The 14,363-nt window shown below is 34.5% G+C and overlaps 2 protein-coding genes across 6 annotated transcripts in view; one reads left to right on the plus strand and one right to left on the minus strand.

The window, feature by feature from the left end:
* Positions 1 to 14,363, plus strand: part of LOC123679835 (sodium-coupled monocarboxylate transporter 1) — a 117,937-nt gene that overhangs the window by 66,408 nt on the left and 37,166 nt on the right. For all 5 annotated transcript variants that reach the window (XM_045617353.1, XM_045617354.1, XM_045617356.1 and 2 more), the window contains one exon: positions 13,769 to 13,923. In XM_045617353.1, the coding sequence (XP_045473309.1) occupies positions 13,769 to 13,923 (155 nt within the window). The remainder of the gene's footprint in view (positions 1 to 13,768; positions 13,924 to 14,363) is intronic.
* LOC123679836 lies at positions 1,247 to 3,838 on the minus strand. The gene is made up of 2 exons (XM_045617359.1): positions 2,650 to 3,838; positions 1,247 to 1,547 (listed from the first exon to the last, which is right to left on the minus strand). The coding sequence occupies exons 1-2, from the start codon at positions 3,674 to 3,676 to the stop codon at positions 1,540 to 1,542; spliced, it is 1,035 nt and encodes a 344-aa protein (XP_045473315.1). The 5' UTR covers positions 3,677 to 3,838; the 3' UTR covers positions 1,247 to 1,539.

The following is a 14,363-nucleotide window of genomic DNA, read 5'->3' on the forward strand; positions in this document are numbered from 1 at the left end:
CCAAATTTGGAGCAAAGAATCGGAATGAAAACCTCCATATCTCAATGACAAAGATTTATCGTTGTTGTTTGTGATTCTGCATGCAGATTATAAAAGAACAATTTCAAGCTGCCTGTAAAATTTCATATTGATTATCATATCATCATTAGAATCATAGTCAAGTCAAATAGAATATCATTAAAAGATTCCTGATAACTCAGTGACATCCGAACGAAATATGGAGACCCCATATTTTACACGTTTGAGCATGCTCAACGCATATATCTAGAGATGTTAACATCCGTATAGATAGACGTTCGTTTAAACGATAATGACGAAATGCATTCTTTTTGGACGGTTGAATTCGGTACTAATTTTGGTCCTTTTTTTGAGGCAATGATCCTTTTGTATTGAAGTCTCAGGATACACAACAAGCTACTTTTCTGAAAGGCCTGGATGATCTATATTCACCACTAGGCTATGGCCAAGCACAATGTAACACCATGCATATCTCATGCATTTTATTCAAATGTGGGTAAAATCACCACAACAAAGAGAAAACCTACTTACTGCTGGAACCTTTCATTTCCACAAACTTTTCGACATCCGAGGCGCTGAAGATGAGCAAAAGAATCGGCGAACGATTGTGTCAACCTTCCAGAGCTGTTCTGATATTGGCTTCTGAAACGGGTTCAATTGGAAATGAGGAGCATTAACTGGCAGAAATTCATTGAGAATCCATTAAAATTTTATCTCCTCCCCTGTAACAGGGCCTCGCACAAAAAGACGATAACGATTCATTCCACTCTGCCTGCGCTCAAGCAAGGTTCTGGCCCAAAATTCGTATAAGAGGGCTTTCGGAAATCCTCGTGGATTTTCTTCATTCTCCTTCATGTCATGTTGTACCCTTGGGAAATTTTCTCGCGTAGCATGTGTTTAAATATTCTCACACTAATTAATCTACATTATCGATCTAATTGTTGAGGTAATGGTGTCGTAATTGGGCATTAATAATATGTTCGGAGGCAGATAGAGATGGTGCTAGATTCTAGGTGGTGTTGCGTGCGTTGTAATTGGAAATTATAAAATGCCTATCCTGAAATTAGGGAATGTAACATGATCATCGAAAAATATTTCACAAGGAAGTATATTAATAATAATAATAATAATAATAATAATATATTTATTGATCCCTTAAGACATACAAAATGCATAGGATAAGTCAATTGGAAAAAAAGAAAAATGAAATTTCTGAAAGTAATTCTACAAACAAAAAACTTAATTAAGCTGTGACAACACACTTGTCATCCAGATACTCCTTAACACTATAATAACATTTGTTATGTAAAATACATTTGATAGTTTTTGTAAATTTTATTTTATTGAGCAACTTAACAGTATTAGGCAGATGATTGAATAATGTTATGGCCTGATATACTGGGGAAGTTTCATATTTGGCTGTTGTATGTGATGGAATGTACAAAGTAGCATTATTTCTGGTGGAGTAACCATGAAAACTGGATAATGTTACCATTAAGTGTTCATGTTCCTTGATATAGGTTAAACATCTATAAATATATAGAGAAGGTAGCGTTAAAATCTTATGTTGACGAAAGAAAGGTCTACAGGAATCACGTGGGTGTAGGTGGAAAATCAGACGCATAATTCTCTTTTGAATAACGAACACCCTTTTAGCATCGACAGAGTTACCCCACAACAGAATATTATAGTTCATATGACTATATACCAAGCTATAGTAAACAGATATAACCGACTGGAATGGTAATGAATTATTTATCCTGCTAATCGCATAGAAGGAGCTACACAATTTTTTGCAAACAGCATCCACATGGAAATTCCACCTTAAAGAACTGTCCAGATGAATACCTAGAAACTTTATAGTCTCTTTCGATACAACATCTTGGTCGAGGCATCGAATAACTAATCGATTATTATTAATATTTCTGATACTGAAATAAATGCATTCGGTTTTGTTTGCATTGAGAATGAGCGCATTTGAACGACACCAATTTACAAAATTGAGAATCAATGTATTGCAAAGCTTAGACAGTTCCTCAAGACTCCGAGCCGAGATCAACACTGACTTATCATCAGCAAATATAATCATTAATTCGGATATAATGTGTTCAGGTAAGTCATTAATGAACAAAAGAAATAACAACGGACCAAGGACCGAGCCCTGAGGCACTCCCATATCGACACTAAATTTTTCTGACCAACATTTATCAACTCTAACAGTCATCCACCGATCGGTTATGTAGCTTAAAATCCACTGGAGAAAAACACCGCGGAAACCAATGTTATATAGCTTGCTCTCGATGAATTTCCAAGGAAGAACATCGAAAGCACGCGAGAGATCAAAGAAGAGACCTGCTACATGAAGGCCTCTATCGAGGCTCTTGTACACGTAATCAGTAAAGGAGAATGCTGCAGTCTCTGTGGATCTACCCTCTCTAAAGCCATGCTGGCAGTCGCTTATCACCCCAAAACGGTTTAGAAATGAGATCATACGACCATACACGATTTTTTCAAATACCTTAGAGAACACACTTAAGAGTGAAATGGGTCGATAATTGGCTATATTGCTGGGATCGTTTTTCTTCAAAACAGGTATAACCGAAGCAATTTTTAATATAGAAGGAAACTTGCCTGTGTTGACAGATAAGTTTATAAGATCAGCCAAAGGTTTGGCAACAACATCAACCATCGCCTTCAATATGCCAACAGATACCTGGTCAATTCCTGTACTTTTCTTGTTTTTTAAAGTCTTCACAATTTGAATTATCTCTTCTCTCAGGACTGGATAAAAGAAAAAAGTGTTCATCGAAAGGGCAGATGTGGTGCAAACCTGGGACACAGAATTACCAAAGTGATTCAATATACTGACCTGCGCAATGGAACTGAAATAATTTGCAAATATATTAGCAACAGCAGAAGGCTCAGTATAGGATGTTCCATCTATACTCAGACCTATAGTATTATTTGAGGCACCTCTCCTACATAATTCCCTATTGACCAAGTTCCAAACAGTTTTAGTTTTATTCGTGGATGAATTAATGGCATTTTGATAAAATTCACATTTTGTTTTTGTTAACAAATTCCTAAAATTAGTCTTAGCTTGCTTGTAAATTCCAAATGATTCACTCGATCTCAAATTTTTGTTGAGCCAATTCAAATTTTTCAAATTTATACTGAATTTCTTAATCTCATCATTTATCCAGTTCTTATTTATTTCATTTGGGGATCTAGAGTGAATCATGGGACAACTTAAGTCTATACAATATTTAACAATTTCAAAAAAAGCTCTGAAGCACACATCAATATCAGGACTCAAGAAAATATTATCAAAGGATACAGTTTCCATAAACAAAGCAAGATTATTTAATGAACGAGGTGATACATTTCTGACAAATCCTCGCTCATGAACTGTTTTTGCGTTTGCAGTTGATTCATTAATATAATCCAAGGCAATGACTTTGTGATCACCTAAATGACCCTCAAAAGTTCTAGAATTGCAGGAGTCTGACGGTGCATTCGTCAGAATATAGTCAATTTTGGATACAGATTTTAGATTGTTAACATTGATGTATACTCTAGTAGGATCTGAGGAAGTAACCCTCAAATCAAAACATTGTAGTAAATCGTCAAGAAGTTGCTTACGTGGACAAGTTGACATTAAATAATTTATATTGAGATCACCACACAAAAATATAATGTCAGCTAACTTTAAACAGTGCTGCAAAACAAAGGATAGTCTCTCAAGAAAAATGTCAAAGTCACTATCTGGTACTCTATAAGCACTTATGAAACAATATTTCCTACCATAATTATTAACTTTCACACCGCAAAATTCAATTTGCTTTTCAACAGACATTTTAGAGATGCCAATATCACTCACCAATAGGTCAGCTCTACCAAGAAGAACAGTACCACCATGTCCATAATTGAGGCGGCAGTATGACGCTGCTTGTACATAACCATATATACAGTAGGAACTTAATTTTTCGGCGCTGCACCAATGCTCGACAATACTAACAATTGATGGACGCTCTTCCGCAAGGAGCAACTCCAAGTTGACTATTTTGTTGCATATGGATTGAACATTAACATGCATCACTCTGAATGAATCGGATTCATTATATCTTTGTATTTCCTGTTTCGGTTCAGGAAAAAATAATTAACACTAGCATTTTTGGGCCAATTGTCAGCATTTTTGACTTTGTCAAATTCAGTGATAGGTATTAGTACTTTGAAGGAAGCATATGATTCGGGATATCTAGATTGTATTTTTTCACATTCAACACTTGGAAAGTTCTTATTCAGGAATGCTTTAAGGTCATCAGTGGAAGTATCAGGTCTGAGCCTAGAAACATGTAGAGCCCTCTTTTTTTCGATTCCGAGAACTGTAGAAGATTCAGCAGATCTTCCAACAACTAATGCCGAACGATTCCTCCTCGAGGATTTTCTAGGAGGCACCGTCCTCCATTCATTTATTTTCGAGCCACTAGATGTATTGTTGATGGAACTTTTAATCTTGCCTTCAGCATCAGCAACAGCAATGTTCATCTCATGGAGAGTAATTTTCTCGCGCTGACGTTGGGGACACCCTGTATTTGTTGAATTTGAGGTCTTCAAGGCATCTCCAGATGAAATTTTATCTTTAATTATTGGATTCGCTGCATGAGTAATATCGCTATCGGCCACAACATCTTGATTTACATGAATGTTATCATTTTCCTTATCACATCGGCTACATATTTTATCTTTTATCGAAATTTCATTTTCCAAAACAGAAATTTTGTATTTTAATAATACTGTGTTTTCTTCTAAGAGACGATTTTTGCTCTCAAGTTCATGAATTATTTTCAATAAAAGATCCTGATGAGAAGAGTTTTCTGTGATTTCTATATTATTAACACTCTCAAGTATGTCATCTTCACTGGATTTAATACTGATATTAATAAATGTTATCTCTTCATCACAACATTTTTTCATCTTTTGGGCACAACTTCGGTGAAACATTTTGGTACAAATCTTGCACTTTGCACCACATTTTACAACGGAATTTTTACATCCGCCGCACTTAGACGGATCAATACGCGATCGATTATCCATAACGTCTGGTTTCGTTGACGAACTCATCGTGAATTATTATTATTTTCTTTATCTCGCAGAAATCTAAACGTAATTACTTTTATTAAATTGACTCGGTCTTCACTTGTTGCACATCCAGGTAAATTAATAGAGAATTAGGTTATTCTGATTCTTTCTTCATGCATCCAACATTTATTAGGACACAATATCAATTCATAACATAACTGGAGCAAAATTTAACATTCTCATAGATTCGACACAAGAACGTCCATTTACAATACAAAATTGTCTTATATTCATATATTTTTTGTTCGATATTTTTATGCATAATTGAAATAATTTAAGATGAACAGAAAACTTTAATGATAGTTCAAGTTGAAACTCAACAAGTGATGAAGTACATTTGAGCCTCCAAAAATTCCGCAGATCTCTTGAAGCAGTATTTTTGAACTCTTGTACCAGGTGTCCCAAATTCGATGCTCACTGAGAGTATCTCGAGAACTACAAGATATATATTTGTGGTCCGTCAAATTACGGAAAAGGCTATAGAGTTCAGTAAGACACCCTTTATGTGCTCCATTGATCTCATTCAGGCATTTGACACAGTACGATTAAAATATGTAACATCACTACTGAAGAAAAGGAAGATTTGCCTCAACATAATAAAAGCAATCGAAAACCTGAACACCGATAACTGAACATACACTGTGTCCGTAAAGTATGTAACAAATTCATTTTTAGCTAAACAGACCATTTTAAGAAATAATCCTGAACAACCTGGACAAAAATAATAAATTAAATCTAAGCAATAATTAAAACATTCACGAATACCAAAAATATTGTAGTACTAAACTGTCATTGAACACCAATAAATTACTGAATAAATAATGACATTCAACAAAAAACTAGACGACTATGTTTTTTTTAAATTGATAAGAAATAATTTCTTTCATATTCTCTCTGCTAGCCCACAAGTACCAAACATGTTAGGAAACAGCTCATTTTTATTAATCTAAAAATGTAACAAACTACAGGGTGTTACATTCAAACCAATTGCCGCTAGAAAATAAGTATTTTTGATAATATTGTTAATTTAACTAGTAAAGAATGTTACGCATTACTATATGAGCACACACAAAACTATTGAATTTTTGTCCACCCTGTACCAATTGGAATCAACATGGGATACATTTTTGCAAGCTAGAGTAATCCGAAAATTGAGACAAAATGGGGGTGTTCCATTTAAAAAAATGACGGGACGTCATTACTGGAAAGTAATTCACCCTGTATATTAGATTATTATTTTGAAATACGGTAAATCGAAATAAAAAATCGACGTGTTTCAGGATTATTCCCTAAAATGGTCTGTTTAGCTAAAAATGAATTTGTTCCATAATTTACGGACACAGTGTATACTTTTCAAAACGTGAACTGTAAAAATTTAAAAAAACAAAAAATATAATAAAATGAAAATTAAGCATCGAGATAATAATGAAATGATAATCAAGATTATCGAAAACAATAAGCCACAATGTACCACATGCATTATTAGATCATGGCGACCTCCAAAATACAAATTTTGTGAAACCAGCAATAAATTCTTTCGAACCCCAACGCAATAGACAATTATTACGTGGATAAAAACCTCTCCCACACATCCGTTTAAAAAACACCATATGTTTCGAAAACTTGGAGAATATTGAATTCGCCCGGATCTGAAGTATCAACAAGAGTATATCTACCTAATTTTCATCCCATACTCCAACTCCTCAACTACTAGGTGTCTTCGGGAAGTTAGTTGGGAAGTTTCTATTACCTCATCCAACACATCCTCCCCACATCTTGAAAACTGATAACCGATATAGCTACTTAGAAACCGCACTGTGCTCCATCCAGGTAAGTATCAAGGAGTTTTCCCTTTGGACGTGTTAGAAGCTCGCTTGCATGGATAAATTTATTATGCTCCACCTTGGTTAATTCGATGCCTGCTGTGGAATCTACGCAGGATGCTGCATATTCTCAGGCTTGGATGAAATCGAAGAGGGATTCTACTTTCCAACAGGGAATTACGTATCGAGATCGTAAGAGCAGAAATTTCTTGAATTTCTGTGGTTCACATCCTCATCGATGTTGAGTTTTTGCGACTTTGATGTAGACTCGCAATTACAATTGAAGCTTCATGAAGAATTACTTGTTAATTGATTAAGGGTATCAAAAAAAAATCACTATATTTGCGTGACCGCAAAACTGACGGAATTGGATGTTTATATAGTATGAAACAACAATTTCAAGCACTGTGTGAAATTGCAAGCTCATCAAATCATCAGAATCATAGAAAATTTATAAGGAATATTGGAGCGGAAATACTCACCACAAAATATTTCCGTGAAACAGATTTGATCGGGTTGGGATTTTGCATTTATACACTGATCAACAATTGCTAGGGATCTCTTATGAACTTCTCTTCATTTGTATTTTTTTTCAAGTTATCTCGTGAATATCTGTACATTATATGTTCTCCAAGGAAAAAGTGAGATGTTTTGAGTTGATTATATCAAAGTCTTCCTCACTTCATCGGCTCTTGTTCACAAAATCGATTATTATCTGTAGGCTGTTACAGGTGGAGTGAAAAGCCATGTGGTATTTGTTATTAAATCTGTTTTTTTCTCTCGTTCAAACACATAAGGTGACAATAATTGAAGAAATGAGAACAATATCAGCTTATCAGTCATGCCGAGAAGACGTTTGGCTCCTGTGCAACTGGACCAAATCATACGGTGGATACAGGAAGGTTTGTCCCAGCAAGAAGTGTCCCGGCGGTTGAATGTTTCGCAAAGTGTCGTGAGTCGGGCTTGGAATAGGTTCATCCAAAACGACTCAGTAGCTGATGTTCATGGGGGAGGTCGGCAGCGCAGTACAACAGCTGCCCAAGATCGTCTTTTGATCCTCAATGCTAGGAGAAATCCCACTTTCCCGGCGTCGCGGCTCAATAGATCACTGAGAGTTGCAACAGGAGTTCTAATTTCGAACCAGACTGTAAGACGACGACCACATGTTCGTGGTTTGAGAGCACGTAGGAGGGTACAACATCCCCGTTTGAATAGGGAACACCGGGTTCATCGACGGCAATGGGCTGAGGAGCACCGCAATTGGACACTTGAAGATTGAATGTTTATTTACGGATGAGTCTAGATTTCATCTGGTCAACTCCGATGGACGTATTCTTGCTTGGAGGGAAAGAGGTCGAAGGTATGCAGAACAGTTTATGGTACCCACAACAGCTTTTGGCGGAGGTTCTATATGTGTATGGGGAGGCATTTGTTTGAACCAATGCACAGAGTTGGTTGTTCTGCAGAACACCACCATGACCAGCCAGAGATATCACGATATGATTATTGAACCCATAATTGTTCCGTTTGCGGCTGCCGTGGGCGAGAATTTCATTTTAATTGACCATAATGCCCGTCCACACCGTAGTCGTCTGGTTAATGAAGCGCTAGAAACTCATGCTATTGATAGGATGGACTGGCCAGCTCGCTCTCCAAACATGAATTGCATCGAACATGTCTGGTCTGAGATGTCTAGACAATTGTCAACCTTAGAACAACCGATCAATAACCTGGAGGACCTTTCTAACGCTTTACGGGATATTTGGACGAATTTGCCCCAAAATTTTATAAATCGTTTGATCGAAAGTATGCCTCGTAGGGTAGAATGCTTGAGACGAGCTCGTGGGGGACCAACTAGGTACTAGCTTAACCGAAACTTCAGCCTTCTTGTGGTTTCATCATAAAATTTTTATGTTATTCAAACACAGAATTTTGAGTGTTCCTAATAAAGTCTTTTTTTCTCTCCAACTTTCCATTTTTTCATTCTTTTCTCAAGTGAACCATATAATCAACTGAAAATACTCTGATATCTGACTAAATTTATAATCTTGGAGCGAATATTTCAGAAATAAATTTAGAACAAGTAAGTGATCCCTATCAATTGTTGAGCAGGTTATATAGAATAACCCTTCTAAGCTTCGTTCAAAAGTTCTTGGGGAAAAAGTAACCAGAATAATAGAAAATTCAAGAAGAATATTGGAAAAATTAAACAATCCATGACTACCAAACAATCGGTGCTTGGATGAAAATAAAACTTCAAGTTGTTTGCGAAATTTCAAGCTGATTATAGGAAATCAAGAAAAAATACAAGATACTTATATTTGCGTGATTCCAAATTAGATCGGATTTAGATTTTGAGTACGTATGTGGAATCACTATTTAAAGCTTCGAGGAAAACGTCGTATCTATAGATTTATCAAAACCATAGAAAATTAAAGTAGAATATTCGAAAAAACTGAGGAAACCACTGACGTGCGGCCATTAACGATGACTTCAAGTCTGTGCTTTGTAATAAAAATTGTATTAATTATTCTGTTCGAATATTCTATAGTTTTGATGAAGCAATACTAAAACTTGCATGAAGTTCAAATTATTATTTCTTAACTACGTGCTGAATTTTAACTGTCACTGAGATATTTCATTATTCTGATCAAATTTTCTGTTTTCCTGAAAACTTGATGAACTCAGATTTGGATATGGCTTGAAATTTTTATTTCACATCTAAATGCATAATTTCATCAAGATCGAATGTGCAGTATTGCAATCAAAAATTTCAAAACTGCATATTCGGTAGAAATAAAATTGATTTGATTGAAATGTAAAATAAATATTAAGTACAAAAAATATTCAATCTAAGTATCAAATATGAAGAAAATCAAAAAATCATACCCGAAATTTCCGTGACCACGAAACTGACAAATTTTCGGTGTTGATATCAAATAGCTATCACAGCGTCATACGAAATTTGAATTTTTAATAACTGACATGAAAGCAGGCTCTTTGGTTGATACGCCCATTGCTCCCTTCGATATAACTAAATACAGGTTTTTGATCTCCAAGGGCACAATAGAAGCATAATTAAATGAGCACTGAAAAGCTCCATACTTAAAGTCAGTGGTTTTCCTATTACATACTTAATTTTATCATTGATTTATTTTCTAATTTTATGCTCGTTTTGAAAATCTAATTTTTTGCACGTTTCGAATTGTTTAAATATTCTGCAGACAATTATCATTTCATCTGGACAGTATTTCTTCAATAACACCACATGAAACGAGGCTTTCTTATGTCTTCAGAGTCATTTCCCTAAAACTTGATGAACTCGGTCAGGAATAACATAAGTTTATCTGTGTTTTATCTAGTTTGAATTAAGGCCTAACGACGTAAGCAGCTCGTCAATAAACTCCTTAGAACACAGTAAAGTAAATCCACTCAAATTTCTTCTCCAGCTGATTCCCATAACGAAAATCATAAAATTTCATCGCAATACTCATTCACTCTTAGCGGCATCATCTTCTCTCCACTCTTTCCAGATGTTCGATAATAAGAAAACTCGGTTACAGTCTCTCTTCTCTTTTTCCTTGTAATATCCTTTTCCCAGAAATCCGACGAAATCTTGAAATGAACCTCGATCTTCCGTATAAAATTTCCATGACAATACTGACATGGCCTCAATATCATCCGGGATCTTCACGGTGCCATCCCAGATTTCATAACAGATCAAATTTCCAACATAAATGGCCGATTTTAATCTGGGAGCTATTTCGCAGCTTCTGACTACAGTTGTGCGGAATGTTGCGTACAGTAGCGGATTGAGTGAATGGATGTTGCCAACTTTTTCATGGTTTCTATTCGTCTTTTTGCGGTTATGGGGGGTGGAAAAACTGGAGAGGGGGAAGGCAGAAAATGGAATTGAGAGAAGTTTTTCGTGGATATTATGCATATGGTAACGGTTGAATTTTTTCCTTTTTTCGGGGGAATACTGAAATCAGATAAAGGTTTCAACAGCTGCCGCAAAGTATAACACATGGAGGATGTTGTCATGGTGTGGTTGCAGATCTGTGAATTTTTCAATAATAGGTTTTCAATTATATCGAAAATATGGTCTTAGTCAGTGAAATTATATGTTTCGTTAAAATTATCCTTCATACCAGAAAATACTGGAAAAGGCTTGCTGGGGGTGGTATACAGAAATTTTTTCTGAATTTAAGTTGGCACAATTATCCTCTTTACTTATTTGCAATTGATGGGGTAACTCTTCACATTGGACCACAGTCTTTCTGTGATTTCCTATCCAGTCGAAGGCAATTAAGTAATGGGAATAACAAATTATTCCTGTACTATTCTTTTGTCTATAACATCTGTAACATCTTGGCTCGTGATTTTCAAAACTGAAACAACTAATGGAAGGTGGTGAACGCTTTTGAAACTTTGTTGCTGGACTGGTATCCAGGGCGAGGTATTGGAATAGGTCAAAGTATTTGCGAAGCTAACACCCTTACTTTAACGTTATCTAATGTAATTTACTTCTTATTTGAGTGTCATCTGTGATTTCGATACGATCTTGTCAAATTATCAGAACTGTATTTTGTGAATTGCGTTTATTATTTTCAATAGAAAACCTTTGAAATAGTTCGTAGGAAAAATTTAATCCTTCCTGAAATTTAAATTACCTTCGTTTTGAAATGAATAAAATCCAAATCCATTTTATTGAAATCGAATGAAAACAAATTCCTCACAGAATTTTTCTCAGAAACTTTGAGAGCTATTCGCTTAAAATACTCAAATTGTGAAAAATTTATATTTACCATAATTTCAGACCTGATATGCTATTGTTGTACTGAATCAATATTTTCCTATTTCAACGCTCTAGCGTAAATAGTTTCGGATCTAATTATTCTTAAATATTTCTCTTTGAATGTAACACTGATAATATCTGCATCACGACCAAATTTCTTCATTAGTCTAGAGGTCAAGTCATTTTTCAAACTACAAATTGAGACTTAACATTCAAATTGAGAATAAACATATTTTAATTGGGACGAAACACGTTCAAATTGGGAATAAACGGAGGCACAAACATATTCAAATTGAAAATAACCAAATTCGAATTGGGACAGCATTAATTTCTATGCGATTTCATTATCTCATTTTGTATATGTGAAAAACATTCAATATTGTGATTTTGAAAATATTCTTGATCTTTCAATTTGATATGAAGCAAAATTAAAGCTATACCAAAATTAAATTTTGGTATAGATTCGTTCGTTTCTTGTTTTGACATACTCGTACAAAGATGTATGAATTTCATCAAAAAAATCAAATTAAATAGCGGTGAATGTCGTCCTAATTTGGTTTAGTTCCAATTTTAAATGACTATTAACAATTTGAATTCGATTACTCCCAATTTGAATGTGTTTATTCCCAATTTGATTTTGTTCAGTCTCAATTTGAAGTTGAAAATGTTTAGAAGTTTACACGTTATCCTATCGGTCTCGTGAGCACAGGTTCGAATTCTAAGAAAATGAATCCTTTTTCTTATTTCACAATTACTTTTTATTAAATAATCGTAGGATTTAGATGATTTTTCGACCAGAACAATATAATATACAATACTGTGAAAAATTTACAGTAGTTTGAATATAAAAAAATGTCTTAGATGCGATTCCATTCCGGATTGAACTCCTCCGAATTATTCAGTTCAGACAATACCTAATATGTATGAGTTGAATTATTGAGTATTCAAGAGCAAGGTGAATATTTTCTTGTATCGATCCAACTTTATGGATTACTTTCTGTATCTGTTGCCAGGACCGTTGATCTTGTTTTCGATTTGCTAGGCCAACATAAGTGCCTAATTACTTACCGACTTCTCAATAACTATACATTCCATATCATGAAAATTAAGAACTGAACTTAAAAAAATTCATATATATTCAGTGATAACTATACCTTTATAACTTCAAATTGAGACTGAACAATTTCAAATTGGGAATAATCAAATTCAAATTGGGACTGAACATATTCAAATTGGTACTAAACACTTTCAAATTGGAAATAAACACATTCAAATTGAGAATAATCAAATTCAAATATTCCCAATATGTGACTTCATTGTCTGAAGTTTTTATTTACGTTTTCTTATGTCAAAAGTAATTAACGAGGAACTGCAGTATAGCAAAAGTTTGATTCGAATGCTTATAAAGAAAGGTGCGGAATCGATTAAAACACAGATCCACAAGGCAAATTCAATTTTGAAACTATTCTGAATCTTTCATTTTGATAAAGAGCATTCTTTCGAATGAAACTTTGGTATAGATTCGTATACACCTTTCCTTTTTGACATACATATTCGCTTGAATTTCATAGTAAAAATCTAATTAAATAGCAATAAATGCCTCAATGTTAAATTTATTATTCCTAATTTGAATGTGTTTAGTACCAATTTGAATTTGGTTATTCCCAATTTGAATTTGTTAGTTCCGAATTTGATTTTGTTAAATCTCAATTTGAAGTTGAAAAGGTAGAGAATATGTTAATGATGATGTTTCGTGTGAAACAATTTTTATATAAACATCTTTTCTTGACTTTTCGGTAAACTATGCTCAATGTGTTTCTGATACTTAATTTATTATTAAACTCAAGGAAACAATAAAGAAAAAAAACGAAAAACTGGAAGACTGAAAAAAAAAAATTGGTTTTCAGAACTCCAAATTATATCGGTTCCATCCCTGCATCTTATTGCGATTTATAATATTCTAAAATGTCGTTTTGTTTCCTTTCAGGGAGGCTTAAAGGCAGCAATTCTAGCCGATGTTATGCAGGGATTAACAATGATCGCAGTGAGCTTCGCAATAATATTTCAAGGCACAATCGAGGCAGGTGGGGTGAGCGAAGTCTTCCAAACGAACAAGGAGGACGGAAGACTCGATTTCCTCAAGTAAGTACGGTTTTCCATCTAATTATTTCGAGGTAAATGGTGGATTTTGAATGGGAAGCTCGATCGGTATTATGCATATTACTCTGTTATAACAAATGGATCGATAGAAGACGATATATTTTTCTTGAAACAAAAATTTTGAGGTAAGGTATTACCTTTAAATTCAATCGACAGAATGGAGCTGTCAAATTATTCGGTAGGACAATTCTTTTCTCAGTTTTGATAGTTATTGTTTCTAATATTGTGCAAATAAATGTTGATGAGAACATAGAATAAGAATGCATTCATGGCCTAGAAGTAGGAAATAATAAACAATTTCAACATCTCATTACGTAAGATTCGTTTAGAAACTTGACATCTACAAGTTCTTTAATTATCAAGAAACTGCAACTAAGACTAAGAAAACTGCAACACCCAAAAGGAGCTGTTTAAATTTCAAA

The sequence above is a fragment of the Harmonia axyridis genome, chromosome 5 (genome assembly GCF_914767665.1).
Source record: "Harmonia axyridis chromosome 5, icHarAxyr1.1, whole genome shotgun sequence".
Lineage (NCBI taxonomy): Eukaryota > Metazoa > Arthropoda > Insecta > Coleoptera > Coccinellidae > Harmonia > Harmonia axyridis.

Bases quoted from the DNA above. Each gene is read 5' to 3' on its own strand.
- LOC123679836 (XM_045617359.1), bottom strand. From the start codon at position 3,676: ATGTCAACTTGTCCACGTAAGCAACTTCTTGACGATTTACTACAATGT.